At 41.4% G+C, this 20201-nt stretch overlaps 1 protein-coding gene across 1 annotated transcript; it reads right to left on the bottom strand.

Moving 5' to 3' along the window:
* Nucleotides 1–723: 723 nt before the first annotated feature.
* LOC124070624 (gap junction delta-2 protein-like) lies at nt 724–18585 on the bottom strand. Its single transcript, XM_046410699.1, has 2 exons — nt 17113–18585; nt 724–3262 (listed from the first exon to the last, which is right to left on the bottom strand). Exons 1-2 carry the CDS (start codon nt 17181–17183, stop codon nt 2398–2400), a joined length of 936 nt encoding a protein of 311 aa, XP_046266655.1. The 5' UTR covers nt 17184–18585; the 3' UTR covers nt 724–2397.
* Nucleotides 18586–20201: the final 1616 nt, after the last annotated feature.

Below are 20201 nucleotides of genomic sequence, written 5' to 3'. Positions count from 1 at the left end.
GAGAAAAAAGTTCTTGCACAGTTGTCATGACAAATTTAGTTTGGTCAGGAGTTTCATGACATGGAAGTGAACAGGTTGAGTATCCATAATTAATCAACAGAAAGTAAGAGAATGAACTAATGTATCTCTCAGAGATGTATCATTTCTCAGTGTTGAATAATAAATATTAAAGTCACTTTTGAGTCTGTGCTGCTGAAAGCACTGCATTGTACTCTGCAGTCTGTAGACTGCACCCGTGTATTCTATACAGCACAAAAAGCTGCTATATATTTTATGTTACAGTAATACTACACTGCTGTGTACACTGCCAGTGATGGAAACCTAAGAAATACACTTACTCATGTATGTTTTTATGGCATTTAGTCTGTATTAATCTGTATTTTATGTTTACTCCATTTTACTCCTGCTGTGTTTACTTTGCAGATTAAGATTTTAAATAAGAAAGATGATTAATTTCTAAAATGTGATGTAGCTGTAAAGGGCTTCAAATCAGCTCTGCATCAAACAGCTAAAACAGTGAAATGCTACTTACATGAGTGTATCAGTGTTCATAATCCAGTTAAATAATTACCCGATTTGAATCTAGAACATTTACCTGTAATACAGTATTTCAGATTGTGGCATTAGTGTAATGGCAGACTGTGTAACTCTGATACACTTTTTTTTAACGCTTACCTGTGATTATCATTCCCTTGTAAAAGCACAGCACAACCAAAATCACTGTTTGCATAATAATTTATTCACATATTTTTTTCACATACTATATATTATTATTGCTGCAGTTCTGGAGCCTCTCAGGTATTCACTTTCAATATTCCCTCAGTTTGATTCTACATCTCTTTGTATTTTTCATCTTCATGCATGCTAAGTATTACATTTAACAGGAGCAGGATGCAAATAAATTAAACAGTCTCTTTTTAAGTTACATGTTATAATCTATCCATTCTATTAATGCTTCAGTAACATGCCAAGTCCATAGGGGGAGAACACTTTTTTGGAACATATAGTCTCCATTAGAGAGTTAACAAAGAGTACATTAATAATACATATTGTTAAAGCTGGCAATCTATGATTAATCATCATAACCACCCAAACCCATGTTCCCCCTTCCACATGAAGCCCATCTATACTGCAAAGGGAAAAGGCTAAGTGTAATTATTATATCTCAACTATGTACAGTAGTTTTGAAATATGGCACCAAGTCAGCTTGTGAAAAAAAGCTTGAGGTTACACGTTAAGATGTGACTACAATACATTATCCTGTTTATCTGAAAATCTCTACTCTGTAACTCTATTCAGCCCCTTAGACAGCGATCACACTTACAAAGTGGAGAAACTGGCACACTTTTCTTGACTGTTTTCAGTGGCTTGTGACAGTAAACAGCACGCCAGCAGGCATCGGGAGCACTGAGGTGCATAACACAGTGTTGGAAAGTAAATCTAACTCTTCTTCAATGCACCACATGTCTCACTTTGAACATAAGCTCCCGGGCAAATGTCAGTCTGTAGTCTGATTGGCACCTAATGCAACAAAGAACATGAAGAATAGTGACAACTTTTAAGAAAAAGCCTGGTATGCTGACAACAAGTACTGTGCTCCAGTTTATGCTGATAATTTTAGTGCTGTTGGCTTTTTGTGTTTGCTTTTGTGTAAGTTTCTTAGAACATGTTTAAAAAGGTGCTTGTTTGTCCACCAAGTGACTTTCCACGAAGATTATGGACGAAAAGAAATAACATTATCTTTCTCTCAGAAGCTCAGATTAGGTTAGCATTCAATTTTCTGACTCAAGTCAGATTGGCTTTTTTTTCCCCACACATGCGTATGCATGCACACACTTAATCTCTTGCATATGCGCACATAATTGGAAAATAAGGGGATTATTTAGCTCTATGATTGACTGGCAACCAGTCCAGGGTGTACCCCACCCGTGCCCCCACCCCCGCGACCCTGACGGATAAGCGGTATAGAAATTGGATGGATAGATGGATGCAGAGTATTTCTGACCTTCAGCAAAATAATGAACTTCAGGTAATTCAATCTCAGACTCAACCTCATATCTTTACAGTGTTGTTAGTAGTAGCTCAGATTTATCTTTTGGGTTCTTTAAAGGCACCTAGTGTCGCCTAGGTAGAGCAGAACTCTCCGTCATGTAAGCTTTAGATGTAAGCTTTGTTACAGCAACACAGTTGCCTTTTTAAAAAGGTGATTCTTGTCTCTTGAGGTGTCAAAGATTTTGTGGCTTGATGCTTCATCTTGACTACACAGAGTCTGTCTGTGCTCCTGAATAATAATGCAGTGATGAGTTTTGTGCCCTAATGATTAGGAGTCCTGGGCCAGGGAAAAGCTCTTGTCCAAAATTTAAGAGGTCCTCGAGCCCCCAGGCAGAGAAGCCTCTGTCAGACGTAGGCTGACTCGCTAGACTGGGTCCTGCCCAGGTTTGGGGCCTGGGACAGGTGTGAAACATCCTTCTTGCGCACTTCACAAATGGACTTCCTTCGGGCCTGGACCCCTCGGATGGCCGTCTTTATCTTCCTCCAGCCAAGGTGGTTGAGCTCAGCCAGGTTGAGCAGCACACATATGCCGCTCACTGCAAACATAAAGACCAGAAACACGGTCTTTTCTGTGGGACGAGACACGTAACACTCCACTTCCTTCACACAAGGGTAGCGGTCACATTCAAACATCCCTGGCACATTGAAGCCGTACAGGAAGTACTGGCCGGCCAAGAAGCCGATCTCCAACGCATTGCGGAACACTACCTGGATGACGTAGAAACGGGAGATGCCCTCCTGCCGTCGGACTTTGGCACTCTTGTGTGTTGGAGGAAGTCCCCGTGGTCCATTGGGGATCTCCTTGACCTCCAGGCAGTCGTGATCCTCCTTGCTGCTGTCAGGGTGCACCAGGATGCCGTTAATGTTGCGAGAGTGGAGCTTGCGAGCATGATGGTCATGATGGCGACCGTGGTGACCATGACCGTGGTGATCCATGTAAGGATGCAGGAGAGAGTAGCTTCGGTCACGTGCTTTAGCAGACTGATGAACAGAATATGTGATGAAGCACAGGCTCGGCGTGCACACCAAGATGATCTGAAAGACCCAGTAGCGGATATGCGAGATGGGAAAGGCCTTGTCATAACAGGCCTGGTTGCAGCCGGGCTGCATTGTGTTACAGATGAACATAATTTGCTCATCCTCATACACCTTCTCGCCCACTATGCCTACTATCAGGATACGGAAAATCACCACCACAGTCAGCAGGATCCTGCAGAGAGACAGAAGGAGAAGGAAAGGGCAGGAAGGGGAGGGGGTGACAAGGACAGAGAGAACATGAGTTAATAAGAACCAAATGCACAGCTTTAAGAAGTGCCTGGGTAAAATTCTGACCATTTAAAATGGATTGGTTCAGCATAATCTAACTGGTGACTGGATGTCACTTTATTTTTACCTTTCAGAGCATCAGAAAGAAAACAGTTTTCAGGGAAGATCTCCTTCCCTTCCTAAGTGTCTGTTTATGCTGCATATGTGTATGTCCATGGGAATGTTTGTGCATGAATGTGTGTGTGTGTTAATCATTCAACTGCTGTGACAAACAACACTACTTTAATTTTGCTCTAGATAGCATGCACACATGAGCTCACTAATCATTAGAGAATGAAGCAGGTGATTTCACTCTAATCTTCACTGCAGAGCTAAAATGGAACAGGACGTACATGTACATGCTCCGACACGTGTACACCAGTCTCCTGGGTGAGATTCATTTTTTTGTGTGTGTGTGTGTGAGATGCGCCACACAACCCTGACTTCCACCTCACTTGGGACATTTTGTAAACTATGTTGTGACACTCTGATTTTCTGACACTGATGCGGACGTTTCCTTCCTTTCCTTTGCAGATACATTGAAGCCCAAGGGATGCTGGAAATGAGACTGGTCTCAGACATGACTGAGTGAAACTGAACTGCTATAAGAAGTGCAGGTGAAGCACTTTCAGAAATGTGCCTGTTTAAAAAGTCATCATATGCTGAGCGCTGATCATTAGCAACTTAGTGCTGAACTGTGTATGCTTAACTATACAGGTGGTATCTTCTAAAAACTGTGATAACCTCCCATTGAGCATCATTAGTGCATTACTGCAGTTAGAGAGGTGTCCAGGGGCCGGAGGATCTAGAGAGCAGCGCGGCTACTTTTCAAGGCCTCTGAGAGGCTGGTGCACGATTCTGTTATCTTCTTGTGTTGATACAGCATGTGCACTGCGGAGGAGGTCTTTAGGGCTGCACCGTCAGCTCTTTCTAATGAGCGAGGAAAGCTTTCATATCGTGGGGCTCCCTGGTATTTATGCCACAGTACAGTAGATGTGCATATTCTCTGCATGAAGGAACCAATTACTTAAAACACACTTTCCCAAGCACAAGGCAGCCACCCCTGGCTGCTAAAAGAACAGAGATGGGAAATGGCCCTTGTTGGTTTGGAACAACTGGGAAAAATGGCAGTGTGACAGTAGACCTCATGTCAGGTGATGTAAGGTCATACAATTCCTGCATTTTTTATGCAAATGGGAAGTTGGTAAATGTTCTGTCATTTTTATCCACATGTCAAATGAGACTCCACAGTGTATCTATTAATGAGGACTCAAAAAAGGCCACCACCTTACTTGGCAAGTTACCACAGCAACCTGTGAAACAGTGAAAGTTGAGGATCTGAAAACGAGCACAGAGAGAGAAGAGGGTTGTAGACACCAATGTGCGGAGGAAAAAAGAGCCTAAAATTGTTAGAACCGCCTGGAAAGTTAAATTTGTGTTTCCTCTGGGAGTGAAAAAATAAATGTCTTTGAATGAGGCGATCGAGAAGACAGGTGAAGGTAAGAGGCATACGTGTGTTAGCGTGAGGAAAATAGAGCAGTGCGCCGCTGCAGGACTGTTCCTGCTGTTCCTGCTCCATCTGCGAGTGCGTGGCTGTGTGGGTTTTGTGTGTGTGAGAAAAACAGACACGAGGACACAGGGACAAAGAGGGAGAGTCATCCATGTGTGTGACTCGTGCAAAATGGCAAACGGTTGCCGGTGCTCTGAGCAGATGTGAGCTTCTATGCTACACTGACTTTCAGCATGTTCAGGAACACAGCAGAATAAAGCTTTTCTGCACCTTTGGTCTTCCAGAAGTTAAGTGCAGGTCATGTTTATAATTTAAGACATTCAATACCTTTCTGCTCGTTTGCTGTGAGCCAGATGTATCTGTCCTGACTGAAGGGAGGGAGGGATCTGACTTCAGAGCTGATGCTGGAGCTTTTTCTGCACTACAAACAGTCATTGACGTACTAATTTGCAGGCAAATATTTGCTGAAATTGTCAGTGTGAGAATGTGCAGGATTCTGATTTAAAATGATGGAAATAGCACATCTGCATTCATATTGTTCCTGTTCAAGGTCTGCTTCTTCTCATGCCATAGATAATTAATACATTCTAACAGAATTACCTAAATGTCACTAAGTCTGCCTGGTATCCTCATCTCTCTATGTTGACACAGGCTCATAGGCTGAACAGGCCTTTTATGATAAAAATGTTCACAATAATGTTTCCAGTTACATTTCTCTTTAATTTTAATATTCAGACCCAACAGATGGTTTGTATTTTATTATTAACAGATGGTGAATGGAATCAGAATAACTATGCGTACAACATCTCTGTATAACCAATGTGCCATCCGCTGGATTTGGGCTCTTCTCTACAGCCTGCACCCTCAAAATCCACATTCATTTTGAATCATTTTCTGCCTTCTTTCCATGCCTTTGTTTTTGTCTTTGTTTAGTATCTTTTAAACTGTGCTTGCTCCACATGCATGGTATCATTTTTTCAGCACCAATTCATCTGACTAATCATTTTGTCAGTTTGATAGAATCTGAGGTATGAAGCTGCCTGCAGTGCAAGAAAAACTAGAAAAATGACTGAGCTGCCCGGAAAAATGTACGAATCTTCAGTGATAGTCATTCAAAATATGAATATAGAACAAACTATAATGCAGTCTGCTTACATGTAAATTGATTTTTTTTATTCCCAGTATCGTTTATAGTCTGTATGGCTGTAAATTACCGAAGACTCAAAAACGTTCTGTGGTCAACAAACAAGAGTCTGTGTAACACATCAGCATTTTCAGCTGGTTTCAGCTTGTCGCTATGTGATATATAAATAAAGTTGTTTAATTAAAAATAACTAATAATTAAAACATGCTCAGAGACTCGCTGCAGAGAGTTGGATGCAACCGGTGTTGTATTTGAACTGAGGGCGAGTGGACTGAACCTGTATCACCTCCCTACATGAGCATCCGGACACTCCTCATCAGCACGTAAAGTCCAAAATGTGATGTTAACATCAACACGTGGACAAGTGGCACCCAGCGTACCGAGTTAATTATAAATATATAAATCCAATTTCTCTAATCTAATTTGTGTAAATGATTGTGACAGTGGGGATTAACACAATATCCAGGGTGCTAATAAGAATGAACGAGCGGCATGTTGTTGCCGCCTTGCATAGGTTCATTTCATGCCATGTGTCTACAAGTGAGCACTGAACACCTGGAGAGACACTTGGTTGTGTACTAATTCCCTTAATGTGTGACTTGTTGAGGACTACTTGAATGCAGATGACATGGACAAAAATAAAACCTTTTCTGTGCTGCTGAAATGGAACACATCTCTCAATGCAGCTTGGTTCACCTCCACAGTAAGACTTTTCAGATGGTCTTTCCTTAGTCAGGAAGCTTTCCTTAAACGCTGTACTGCAGATATTCAGTCTTTCAGTCTATACTTGTTTGTCAGGCAGTTTGATATCGTTAGAAAAAATTCTAAGACGTTGCAAGTATTGAGTGTTATGCTGTGTGTGTGTGTTTGCAGACATGTGTGTGTGTGTGTGTGTGCGTGCTCTACTGCTGGATAACAGGATAATCAGCGTGGGGCAGATTGCTGCATTAGCAGAATGCAGTGGACTAAGGTTATCTGCAAACATCAGTGTTTTAAGTCCTGCAGAGTAACGAGCCAATACTGTACGCTAGAGCAGATTGGGCAGGACAGCTCTGAGACCTGAATTTGCAGAATATTCAATAGCCACCATAAATGATGAAAAAGATTTTTTAAGTAATTTAAACCTGAGGAGGGAATATAAAAATAAGGCCACTTGCTGAGTCAATTCAAAAAGAAATACATGAAAAAGGTACATTCACCCATTCACTACTCATCACCTCATTTCAGCTGCCCACCTTTCTTCAGCTGAAACTCATATTAGATTTTTGGAGACTTCCTAAATCCCAAACTGTGCCAAAGATTTAATCAAACTTGAAAGAAAATCAATCCGTCTCTATCCGTGGATTAGGCTCATATCTTAAAGTTCTTCTCTAATTTTCATTTTCTTGTGCTGCGTCACTGACGGCACATCTTAAGGTGCAGGAAGAAGCTAAAATCAATGACAAAAGGAGGAAGTAAAGATAGGGACCTGATCCTGATACTCCACTGCTGCTGAGAAACTGTACAAACCAATCCATAGGCAGCTGATTGAACTGTAAGATTGTGTGTATGTAGTATAGCTGCTCTTCAGCTGGTGTGTTGGCTGGACGCACAGGCTCTGTCTTTCCCAGAGGCTTTCACACACAAGCAAACACACACACACACACATACACATACATTCATTCATACAGCAGCTGCTGCCACCAGCCTCCAGGGACAACAATTGCCTGGAGCGCAACAGCAGATGGATTGGTAAACACACACGCATACACACATTATAAATATAAATGACCTTTTACAGTATCAACCATACACCCACAGGTATATCTGCACATATCAACACACAGACAGTGCAGTTAAGTGCAGTATTATCTGTAGACGGACACTTGAGTAAAAATATTCTTCCTGCCCATATGCTCTTAATAATAAGCTCTGCTGATTGCTGATGGCAGCACATAATGAATAAAAACTTTACCAGGCGTAGAAATTAGGCAGCTTAATTATCAGAGTGCAGACATTCCTTTCCTCCCGCCCCTCATTCGCTGTTCCTTTCTCAAACTGTTTTAATAGTTTTAGGTCTTGCCCACGTATATCAGGCAGACGTGCATGACCGCCTGAGGTCCCACTAAAAGTCTGTGTGATGAATACATTAATAAAAGCTAAATGCCTGTGCCTTAAGCTGCTGTAGTTCGCTTGCTCCCAGCCTCCTTTTTGAATACATATCAGCAGTATTTTACTGAGAGTATAAACCATAAAAGGTTTAAAAATAGGGCTCTGTGATATTTGGGATTTTAGACAAAAATCATAAAGGCCTTTCATTTTTGTAAATTTTCTTTTGTGCCACAACACAACACACATATGCAAAAATGTAATTATCTCACTTGCTCACTCAACAACTCTGGAGGAAATGGCTTCCAGCTGTTTTTCAGGAATAACAGAGGAAACAAAGAAAGTTAATTGGGATAGACTCTACAGGTAACCGCTTCAGTTATGCATGGGCTGAGAAAGGCTTTAACAAGAGTTATGATAAAACCTTAAGAATAAAATACCTAAGAGAATACCTTTTCTATTAAGTCAGACAAACAAAAACAAAAAATGCATGTACAGATGCAGATGAAGCTTTCATCCATTTGTCTTTATGCCATCTGATATTACCCTTTCATCTCAACGCAGGCTCAGGGAAGCAAACTTCATGCATTCTCTCTAAAATAACTTGAACGCTAAAAACTTTCTATTAAATGGTATCAGCATTTCCCTCACAGAACATTTTGCTGATTGCATCAATATGTTATTGCAGAATATTCCACAAATCACTTTTCAGCTTTTTACTATTTACAGCAATGACAGTTTCTATGTGATCGGCACAAATATGAAAATAAAAGGACCAGATGGGTATTAATTTTGTGTAAAATACACAATATGAAACAAAAATTCATGTAAAGTGAACCACCTCATGTGGCAGCACTGCATTCTGGTCTACCACGGATGTACTCAGCTGCATCCCTGTCAGCCCTTTAATGAGTACATCCATAAATAGTACAAAAATGATAGACAGCAGCTCCTTAATTGGAGCACATTTGTTTTATGTGCAATGATACAAGAATGAATGTAAATTGAATTTAGGGCTATATGTAATAAGTTCATATTCCCCTTGGAGATTTTAAAGCCCTTCTATCTGATGTTTTTAATGATTCTTGTAATTCTTCTTATTAATTCCTTGTTGCATTGTGTTTACTGATTGTGTTCCCGTGACAGATTACATGATTAAATATATACACTCCTCAGCTCTTTGGCAGATATGCTGCAAACTCTGTAGAAAGCATCTACATCTTTCAGTTGTGGTTAACAGGAATAACATGACTAATCTCACTGTCAGTTTATTACTTACAAGTTTACAAGGCTTTGAAGAGTCAACATGTTGTGGGGTGAATCTGATGCAAAACTGCACCCATAAATACAATTTGATCATAAAAGAAACAAGTGTCTCAGTAGTCTCTTTGTGCAGTTTTTCACATTTATTAATTCATTTAATGTTCTTAAAAAGGTAGAAATTTCCCAGGAGCACATGGGGCTGACACGGTTTCACCTCCACAGTCATAATGGTCACTGACTCGGCTGATTGGCCATTGCCCCACTTGGCCAGTTTGTGTACAACAGTGAAAAGATGGAGGAATCAAGGACATAGAAAGAAATCTGACCTGACATGAACATGAAATGTTTATAGTTGTTTTTGTTCTGAATGAAACTTCCCATGACATCCTTTTCTTTCACAATGTATATGTCCGATATACTGACTGTCATTTAAGGTGCTTTTCTTTTTCTTGAATTTTCCTCAGGATCAATAGAATATCTATCTATCTATCTATCTATCTATCCATCTTTTTGCTAATTCTGAAACAAACAAATAAGCGATGATTAAAAGAAAGCAGTTACTGAGTGACTTTCAGCCCCTGGTTGAATATCTTTGACCAATCATACACACAAGCAAGTTGTGTTTTTTCAGAGATTAAGAATTTAATATGAGCACTGAATGAAGTACATATTTGTTAAAGAATAAACCATCTGTGCTTAATACAGCACATTTATCTTTCACAAAGAGACATTTTTACAGAATGTAAGGTCACTTAACTCAAAGTGTAACGTCTACATGAGGTTAGTAAACAGAATTTATTTTGCATACAAATGCTGATTAGGCCGTGACATTATTTATATAATCAGGCTGTCAAGAAAACTGAGCATTTAAATGCATATAGTTTTTATTTGGCCTTTATTAAATTAATGTCTACATTTGATTCTGTAATAGATGTATTGGTGTTCATTGGGCTACATTAATTTATTAATTAGATCCTATTATTAGATTTAGATTAATGAGATCCTATTAATTCTAAGGATGACAATACTCAAACCTCTGGATTTATGAACATTTTCTATCTAAAAAATTGGTTTACAGGTCATAATAAGCTGTGAAATCCTGTACTGATCTGATTAAGGAATTCTGTGGCAATGTGGGAAAATCAGTGAAACAAAGAATATTTCGGCTCTGTTTAGAGAAACAACACACAGCCGGTGAAGCTGATATACACACTATCGGGGGGTTGCTGAAATGAATAATAGCCTGCACCGAATGAAAGCTGAGCTCAGCTTTACTGGCAAAATCCCCCCGTCGAACAGCATGATCAATAGCATTCAACATTAGGGATTGCTGCACAAATAAACTAATAACAACTTCTAGATGTGCAGGAAAATGGTTTAATCTGAAAGACGGTCCTGCTTGTCACCACGGGATGATGGATGACTAACACTGTCAAACGCTGAACTATTGCTTCCGTTGTTTTTCTTTGCAACACAATCTTCCCAGCCGATAGACATATAAGTTTTATCCAGGAGGCTTATTGTTAATGATACATAAAATTTCTTGGTTTACAATAAGACAGGATGATGCCCTCAATTAAAGCAGAGCACTCCTACATCTTGAATTATTTTGGGAGAAGTAGGATGCCCTTCTCAAAGTAGGGTACCTCCTTCTTGTGGATATCCTGACCTATTTAGGCAAAGTGGTGAGAGAACACAACACATAGAGAACACGTTTGCACCAAAGCTAGAGGAGTGAACAGCTTTAGGGCAAAGAGGCAGACCATCATCTGTATTTTGTTTTTAGACAAAAACAAACAAGGATGTAGATGCATTTAGTTTTAACAGACCTTTCAGGACAGCCCACTCAAGTCAAAGAGCAACAAGATATTATATACACCACTTTGTCCATTACATTAAGAGGCTGGTAAAATCTACATAAATCTTTAATGAACATCAGTTGCAACTTGGAACAAGGGCCACATAACATTTATTAAGATTTTATGAAGCATTTATAAAGCTCAAGTGAGGAGTGATAGATGTTAAATAATAGATAGTTTAACTTAAAAAGGTAAATAAAAGTTAAATTGATATAAAAGCTTACTATACAGTATGAATTTTCTCAAAAGTGACCATTATTCTGATTTAAATACAATATGTAATGCAAAATTCATTAACTTCAACAACACAGAGCTTCTACCTCTTATTAATTGTTTATTCAGCCAAACCTGCACTGCTGTGTCTGCATAGACGGTGAATATTACATGTCATTTCTCTCAGGACGGCAGCTTCCTCACCTTTTACAAGTGCTACAGTAAGAACACTACGTTCAGACGAATGTGAAATTAAAACACACAAAGGTCTTGAGTATTTTTAGACATCCTCATCAATGCAGAGGATACATACAGAGTTTGTGTGAGTGCAGCCTGTTTCCTCAGCAGCGGGGTCAGTCAGCAGCTCCAGAGAAAGGAGCCCTGACACAGATTCTCAGCACTAAACCTCTGCAGAGAGAAAACTTCCTGTGTCTCTTCCTTCCTGTGTCTCCTGCTTCCTCCCTCTATACCCTTTTTGTTCTGCCTCTACAGCTCACATCCTCTTCCATCCGGCAACCTTTGTTATTTTATCTTCCTTAGATCACTCTAGTCCTCCATTATCTCTCTTTTCTCGCTCTACTTGTCTTTGGCACTGGCCTCACCACAGCATTGCAGTGTAGGTGAAGATGCATCAAGACATTTCCTTTCTTTCTTCCTTCCTACCTGCAAGGTGTACAGCTCAAACCTAGAGGCTCCATCCTCTCATGGTAAAACGCATCTTTTTTGTTTTACACGACACAAATACCGACCACCTGTGATCTGCAAAACATCACCACAGGTGAAAAAGAAAATATGTATGTATGTATGTAGTATGTCATGTTTTATTGCCCTTGTGTAGAAGGGTAATGAAAATGTTTGTAACCTTATCTGAAAGAAATTAAAGGGACATCACAGTCTGCCTGGTCTGGTCCAGCAAACACACAATAGGATAGCCTGAGATATTTGACAAATACCCTCCTGCACATTCAGTTCAAGTTTACAAGCAGTTGTTTGTCCCACTACATGTATTATTGACATGAGAATGTATATTGTCAATGTGTTTAAATGTCAGTCTGATAAGCACTGATACTAAAGAGGGCGAAAAAGAATAATAAATGAGAGTGGGAGTGGGTTTTTAACTAGTTTTTATTAGCAGAAATAAAGACTATTTGCACATGATTCTATTGTAAAGTGCTGCATCAGACCTACCAGTAAATATCTATCTGACAAATATCTGTCTGAAAGAGTAATGTTAGTTGGAATCCTACTGACAATTTTATGACTTGTATGCATGTGTAAATTAATCATTATGTGTACAAAATTCTGCAAGCATTATCAAGGCTGCTGGTGTTATGTCTTGCTAAAACACACCACTGTATCGTCAGCATATCAACACAAAAACCTTTTATTGATTTTGGTATGTAGACTTATTAAAGTATGACCATCTTTGAAAGTTAGTCAACACACAGTCTCTGCAAAGAAATATTGAAGGAGTTCTTCCATTAAGTACGCAAAGTACAAGTAAATCCCTAATAACAAATTTTGAAGGAATAAAACCAAAAATCTGAAACCTTAATGAGGTTGTATTTTAATTACACCAAGTAAGGTCTTCACCTGTTTGCAGACTACCTCTGTCCATCAAGAGGACAAATTTAATTAATTTCCTTAATTAAAACACTGAGTGAGATACACTGAGATACCTTTACAGACCATAGTGAACTGTCACTTAACTAATGCTGAAAGCCCCTGGGTTATTATAACTGTGAAACAGAATATATGGTTTGGGCAACAGAATGAGGCTAATGCAGCCTTGACAATGATTTCTTTCCCTGTGTAGTCATGATTACAGTCATTGGTTATCCATGCACACACTGTAGGCTACATTGCCCAGTTAGAAGTCAGGCATATGGAAATCACAATACACAACATTAATCTTTCAATGAGTCATAATATGCAAGCCACCTGTGGTTAGTCAGAGGCACAGAAGCAACTCTCAATTGTCTGTCTCTTTGAAAGACCATAATTAAGCTAACCTATGCCACTGTGTAGAGTTGGTTTCTATTTTTAACACTGTTTGCCTCAACTAATTATCTATCCTATGCCAGGGCATAGGTTAGCTTAAAGCCTACAATTAAGAAACAGCTTAATTGTAGCTGGATTAGACAAGTCTAGACATCCAACAGTGCTATCTGACAGCGTCTCATGGTTGGAACTCCATCCTCATGTTGCAAGAGAAAGGTCTGGCACTCAAACAGATGACTGACATGCAACCATGTTCCAAAGTTTTGATGCAGGGGAGACTTTTCAGCCATGGGGAGACATCACTATTCTTGTTCTGTACTTTGGAACGGCATCCTTTGAACTGCAAGCGAACACATGCAAACTCTGACAAAGAAACTACACACTCATCCTACATGTGATGGCATCTAGCAGGTGTTGCATGCTCCGTACACACCCCGTGAAGTGCAGGACTTCACAATGCACAACAGTGCAACACTATATCACAGTTGGCTGTGTTCACAAGTGCAACAGACCACACCTGACCACGCCCAACCGTGTTGTTGGGTGTGGTCAGTGGTGTGACAGACTTGAACCTTTCAACCCATAGAGGTCAGTGCAACATTTTGACTCCATACGTGATTGTGGAGTTGTTCTTTAACATTCTAGGAGGCATCTTTACAGCACAAAACTGTGCCAGTGGTGAACAATTCTCCAACTTGCTGGTACATCCAAGAACATCATTCTGATGATTTAAATGTTAAATGTTATTAATTTCCTGACCATGCAGACACATGCTTAGGAATAGGAATCAAGTCTTTACCTTTAGTATTTTTTGTGTTATTGCTAAGATTGATAAGGAATATCTAATGTCTAAAAATGCCTCTCTATAGGTAAGGAGCCAAGATCCAGACCACCACTTAATAGTAAGTTGTTACACCCTAACCCAAGGTCTCTATGACCACCAAACTGCATACAAATTCTCCAATAAATTTTGAGCTATCCTCCAAACAAGCTAGCTAACAGGGACATCATTGAAATCGACTTGGCAAGGGTATAAAGAAATTCAAGGATCTACACACTAAGGTACTCACAAAATACTGTAACAAAGTGATTTCAAAGGCACTGTTTCAAAGCATATACAAGCAGAGTAGAAGGAGGGAACCTCATTGGAAAGAAGATAACGTTACAGCTAATGCCCTAGGGTCAACTAAAGAGCCTTGTAGGACAAACACAGTCTGAGGAGAGCCAAAACACATAGGGATAATTTACAGAGCATTTCACTGTATTCAGCACAGCAGCACATAGCTGATGTCCTGTTGGTTTTTCCACAGACTACTTCCTGTATGAGGGATTTTTAACTTACTCATATTATCATTTAATTCTCAAGTGTTATGTTTTACGTGTTTTGACACAGCAGGCAATTAATCTAGTACAGTCTATCATATGAAGAACAAAAATTGGTGCATACAGGATTATTATAAATCAAGCCAGAGAAAGTACTGGTCATTTTACTAAATGTATTTTAGGTGTTCAGGGAACCCTTTTTAATGTTCAACCAGTGAAGTGCATGATCAACAAATAGTTCACAAATAGAGAGAAGTAGTTTTGAGAGAAGTAGCAGACAAATTGAGAGTTGCTTCTGTGCCTCTGAGAAACTGTAAGTGGCTTACAGTCATTGATTCATCCAAAAATAAGTTTTCAGGGTATTACTGATTCAGCTGCCAGGACTGGATTTTAAAGCTGCATTAAGTAATTGACCACTAGGGGGGCAGAAAGACTCCAGAACAAGTTCACAACAGTTAGCAATTAGCTTATGAAGTTGTTATGGCTAACATGTTAGCAAACAGTTGCCTACTTACAAATCCAGCAGAAACAGAGCAACACGGACATCCCTTTCGTCTCCTTTTTCTGGCCACCTGTTGAATGTAATTCCAATATTCACTGGCGTTTAGCCCTTGTTTTGTCTTCCAGCTCATGAGAAAAATATCTTTCGCTTTCTGGCTTGCTAAATGTTCATGTTTCTTCACCAGTTACTTCAGTGCTTTGCCAGTGCTTCGCATTGTGCAGTTAGCATACAGTTAGCTTAATTTAGCTTCTGTGTTGGTGCAGGTGCTCACTGTCATACACAAGCCAACATTGTTTTGATTTTGTCACTCCGGAAACCAAAACAATGAGCTAAAAATGGCTGAAAGCCATGTAGAGCTTCATAGTGAGATGTAGATTCTCAATGATACCGGCAATACTTCCAATCCCATAAGTATTAAATGGTACAAATATTGCTTAATGCATCTTTAAATCAAGTCAACATGCTCTGCTATATGCAGGTTTTCATTCCATCTGGGGACTAGACCAGGTTATTTCACGTATTACGGCACTTCAACCACAGAGGAAGAACTCACTGAAATGACTTGGTGCAGTGTTTGATTGGAAGGAAAATCTCCACTGCACATTTCAGATCCCTGATCAACAGAAGTTTTGGTGTAATGCGGCTCACATCATCTCTGTCGCTCTGATATGGCTGTTACTGATTTTGAAACATATAGCCTGATGGCTCTGTGCCCAGTGCACAATGTGGTCAATAAAGGCATGAGCCAATTTTTGCTTCTTTAACTTACCCACAGAGAAAGACATATACACCCACACGCTCACAAAAAGCCACTGGAGCAGAGGGAAGGTTAGGCCGTGCCCTTGTTGCAGACTACCTGAGGTCTGAGTTAACGAGCACAGCAGTGCAGTCAAAATCGTAGTCTTTTTTATTGTTTTCCTGAAATATAATTGACATCATTGGTTTAAATCACATGTCCATACATCCAGGTTTCACGGGCTAAACCACTTTGACTCTTCATTTTTCCAGATGTGCATCCCAGCGTGACATTCGGATTATGTTTAATGGGTGGAAAATTCCACTTTTTCATTTAATTAATCACACAGAGATGATGTGGGGCACATTCTTCATACAGATTTTACAGCATGTCTCCATGGCATGTCTCCACTGCTAATCAAACTGAAAGCTCATCTGTTCAACCCTCCACCACAAACCATTCTCGCACAAAATACGAGAAAAGATCGATTCAGACTTTCACTATGATGCAATTACGTGTCTTCCAATAAGAATAAACTGAATGAACTTTTGTTTTTTTGTTGTTGTTTTTTTTTCTTCACTTCACACACAGTTCAGAGCCATTTACTCCCCCCTTTGATTCTACTTTCCACACCTGCTTGATCACCATCCTTTCATCTTCCACACCTCTGCTTTCCTCTCACTCCCACTCCCCTCTCCTCCTTCTGTCCTATTGGTCTGTGGCCAACAGCACCAAGCGTTATCTATCAATAGCTAGGCTATTAGGTAGTATCAACACAAGAGCCTCTCTGAATTAACCATAATGCCCAGTAAAGCCTGCTATTGATTATGTGCAATTAGTTTGTCCGTTAACCAATGATGAGTGTGGAGGATAAGGGTGAGGAGAGCAGGGAGGAGGAACGGACGGGGGGGAAGCAGTGATGACTGTGGGGGACTGTAGAACAGAGGAGAGCACTGGGACAAGCCTGAGGAGGGGGGTTTCTGTAGAGATGCCATCAACATATATACAGAATAACATATACTGGACATAAATCACCCAGCTCAACAGTATAAACAAAACCGCAGATACCAAACCAGAAAATAACACCCTTTCTCAAAAATCCAATCAGTGTCTTACCTTCCGATCATGGTAGAGTGCTGCTGGACAGCCGCTTCCAGCAGCCTCTCCAAAATGGTCCATTCCCCCATGGTGATGGAAAAGTGGCCGAGCTGTCAGGAGAAACGGGACTTGGGGAGCCGACCCCTCTTCCTTCGATGGTCTCCTTCTATTTCTTCTTCTTCTTCTTCCTCCTCTTCTTCTCAGGACCGGCCCGCACTCTTGTGGACCTGGCGGCCAGCGGAGGTACACCCAGCCCCTGTCCCTCACTAGCTCCCTTTCTGACCTCTACACGTTGACCTGGCTGCTCGTCAGTGCGTCTTTGACTGTGTGTGAGAGTAAATGTCTTCTCCTGGGCCTGTCCCGCTGCGCCTCTCTTCCTGGTTGAGGAGTTGATTGCCTCCCCCTTATCTCTCCCTCACTCTCCTTCTTTCTCCCCCTCCCCTGTGCAGTGATGCTTCTCCTCCCCCTGCCGCACCACTCTGTTCTGCGCTACAGCATATGCTATAGCTCACTGCATGACAGCCATGATCTCCCTCTCTTTTCCACTTGCCTCTCTCTGTCCCCTCGCTCTTTCCTCCTCTTCTTCCTCTGTCCCGGCTTTGTCCTCCACCCTACCCCCAGGGCACTCCTTGTACTTTACCTGCACTGCCTGCCATCAGTGCTGCTCTGCGCTCGTCCTTGCATAGTGTACGATCTTTGCCTTAGCTGCACCCTTGCTACTCTAATCTAAACACACACACCACATACAGCTGATCCACCTTGTCCAACAGTGCTATAAACACACACTCTTGCACTCGAAGACAGCTCTGAATCCAACTCTCCCACTTCCTACAGAGGACTGCAGATCCACACCAGCACACAAAGCTCCTGCCTGCTGAATGTCATTTTATGACTGGAGGAATGGTCGCTTCCACAGCTCCGAGCACTACAAGGACCCATAAAAACCTGCATACACACACAGACACACACATACACTCGCTCAGAGCTGCACACACAAACACACTGCCACCCAGCCCCTCAGTAATAAATCAGCTGCCTTGCTGCATCCAGTGAGGCTGAACCAAGGCAGTGCGCTGCAGACCTGCTGTCCTGTGTCCCCCTGGCTAATTTCAGCACAGTCCAATGCCCAGAGTCATGTCTGTCGCAGACAACAGGGTTGAAAAGCTGTCCTGTGAAGCCTATTTCTGGGCTCCATCATCTTGCAGCCTTCTCTCACTCTCCTCCTGCTCTCCTTCAACCTCCACTCTCTTCCTCCTTCCCCTCCTCTGCTCACGTATGTGTGCTGATCTCAGTCTTGCCAGCTACCTTTATGTCAGTCTCCATCTCTGCTTTGTGCTCTCCCTTTCTGTGTCTGTGTCTCTTTCTCGCTCATGGAGCCGCTCTATCACTGTCACACTCTGTGAGCATGCAACACCCCCCCCCACCCCTACTCCTCCTCCTCCTCTCATAGATCTGTTCTTTCTCCTCCCTCTCCCTCCCTCCCTCCGTCCTATGGTAAATGTGCTTGGATTGCTACCCTAATCGCTGCTTCACTTATGCTTGCAAGAATGCCTCCCACCGTACTGCTGTGTCTGTCCCTGCCTGATGTTGCACAGAAAAGAGGGATTTGTGATCTAACCGTGCCTTCTGCCAGTCTTCAAAGCAATCCTTTGTTCCAGTCTCGAAGCTCGGTGGTGTTTCCTGGACTCCTTAAATGCTCTCTTCCTCTTTTTTCTCACTGTCTGTCACACATCATCCAGCCCATGCTTCCAGAAGGAGGATTACAGGAGAACAGTGACTCTGTTCCACCCCATCCCCCATCTATCTCCTCCCTAGCTCCATCTTGCTGTTTTGGGGATGATAACACACCTATTTTACCCTGAACCAACCCTCGTGCCCTTTCTGTATTTCCTCTTCTCATCTTCTCTTTCTGTTTCTCAGTCTTTCCATTTCCCCCCTCCTCCATTACAGACCCCAAGCTCTCTCTACCTCTCAGGAGAGATGAGTGCCGTATTGTACTTTGCTGTGACATTGAAAGCCGCATTCATTAGATTTATATTGCGGTGGTGTGGAAATGGTATGGTCTACTTCCATTACACACACATATTACGGCAGATATGTAATTCACATACTCACACATGTTTACTGTAGACGAGTATGTGCGTATGTTTGTCTAAGAGACAATAAGACAACAAGAGAAATGACAGAATCACAAGTTGTGAGTCACAGCAAGGTTTGCCCATCTAGAAGAATGAGTCAAGTTTTGAAGAAGTGAATGATGCAGTGGTATGACATAAGACCAGTACACCAGAATGAAGTCATGGCTTGAGGTGACAAGTTCAATTCGTTGGTGCTGCACTTTCCTTTAGTTACGCTTCTTTGATTTTGGATGACATGCTTTTCTAATTGACAGTTTATTTGTTGCAGAATAAGGTGCATGCCTTTGGGGCGCTTCAGAAAATCTGACACCACCTTAGCATCCTCAAATCCTGTGCTGTTGTCTTTCAAAAAAAAAAAAAAACAGCAGCGGTGAGGTGAGCAAATTCACAGCCCTTATAGAGTATATAAATACAGTGCATTAGTAGTCAGTCTATCTTGTGGTGTACACATGCACACCACAAGATAAATGGCAAAATCCTTCTGTGTGTGTGTGAGAGAGAGAGAGAGAGAGAAAGAGAAAGACAGAGTGGGGGAGACAGGGAGCCAAAGAGGATTTTGTTAGATCAGCATCTTCAGTGGGGGGACTTGGGGTCTTTCCTTTACCAAGGACATATGATGTAGGAGTGCTGTTGACGAGAGCGGGGAGGGGAGGCGAGCGCAAACAGAGCAGCTGAAGCGCTGGCATCAGCCGGTCGGCTCGGAGAAGAGAGTTCAGAGCTGAATGGCACATGAGTGAGACAGAGTCGCAGGTGTGTCTTCAGTGACCTAGAACAGCCAGTTCAAGCATGCATAAATACACATACTGTACTCACGCACTCATAATGCATCATCATATACACTTGCATGTATGATAACATAAATGTAATTCATATTGTTGCAAGGATTGGAGTCCTAATGCAGGGAAAGCTGAAATGTGTGAAATGTTTTATTATGGCCCATACTTGCTAGCCCCACAGTACATTCTGTAG

This window comes from Scatophagus argus, chromosome 14, assembly GCF_020382885.2.
Source record: "Scatophagus argus isolate fScaArg1 chromosome 14, fScaArg1.pri, whole genome shotgun sequence".
Classification (NCBI taxonomy): domain Eukaryota; kingdom Metazoa; phylum Chordata; class Actinopteri; family Scatophagidae; genus Scatophagus; species Scatophagus argus.
Note: the sequence above shows the minus strand (reverse complement) of the source record. Positions and strands in the feature narration are given on the sequence as shown.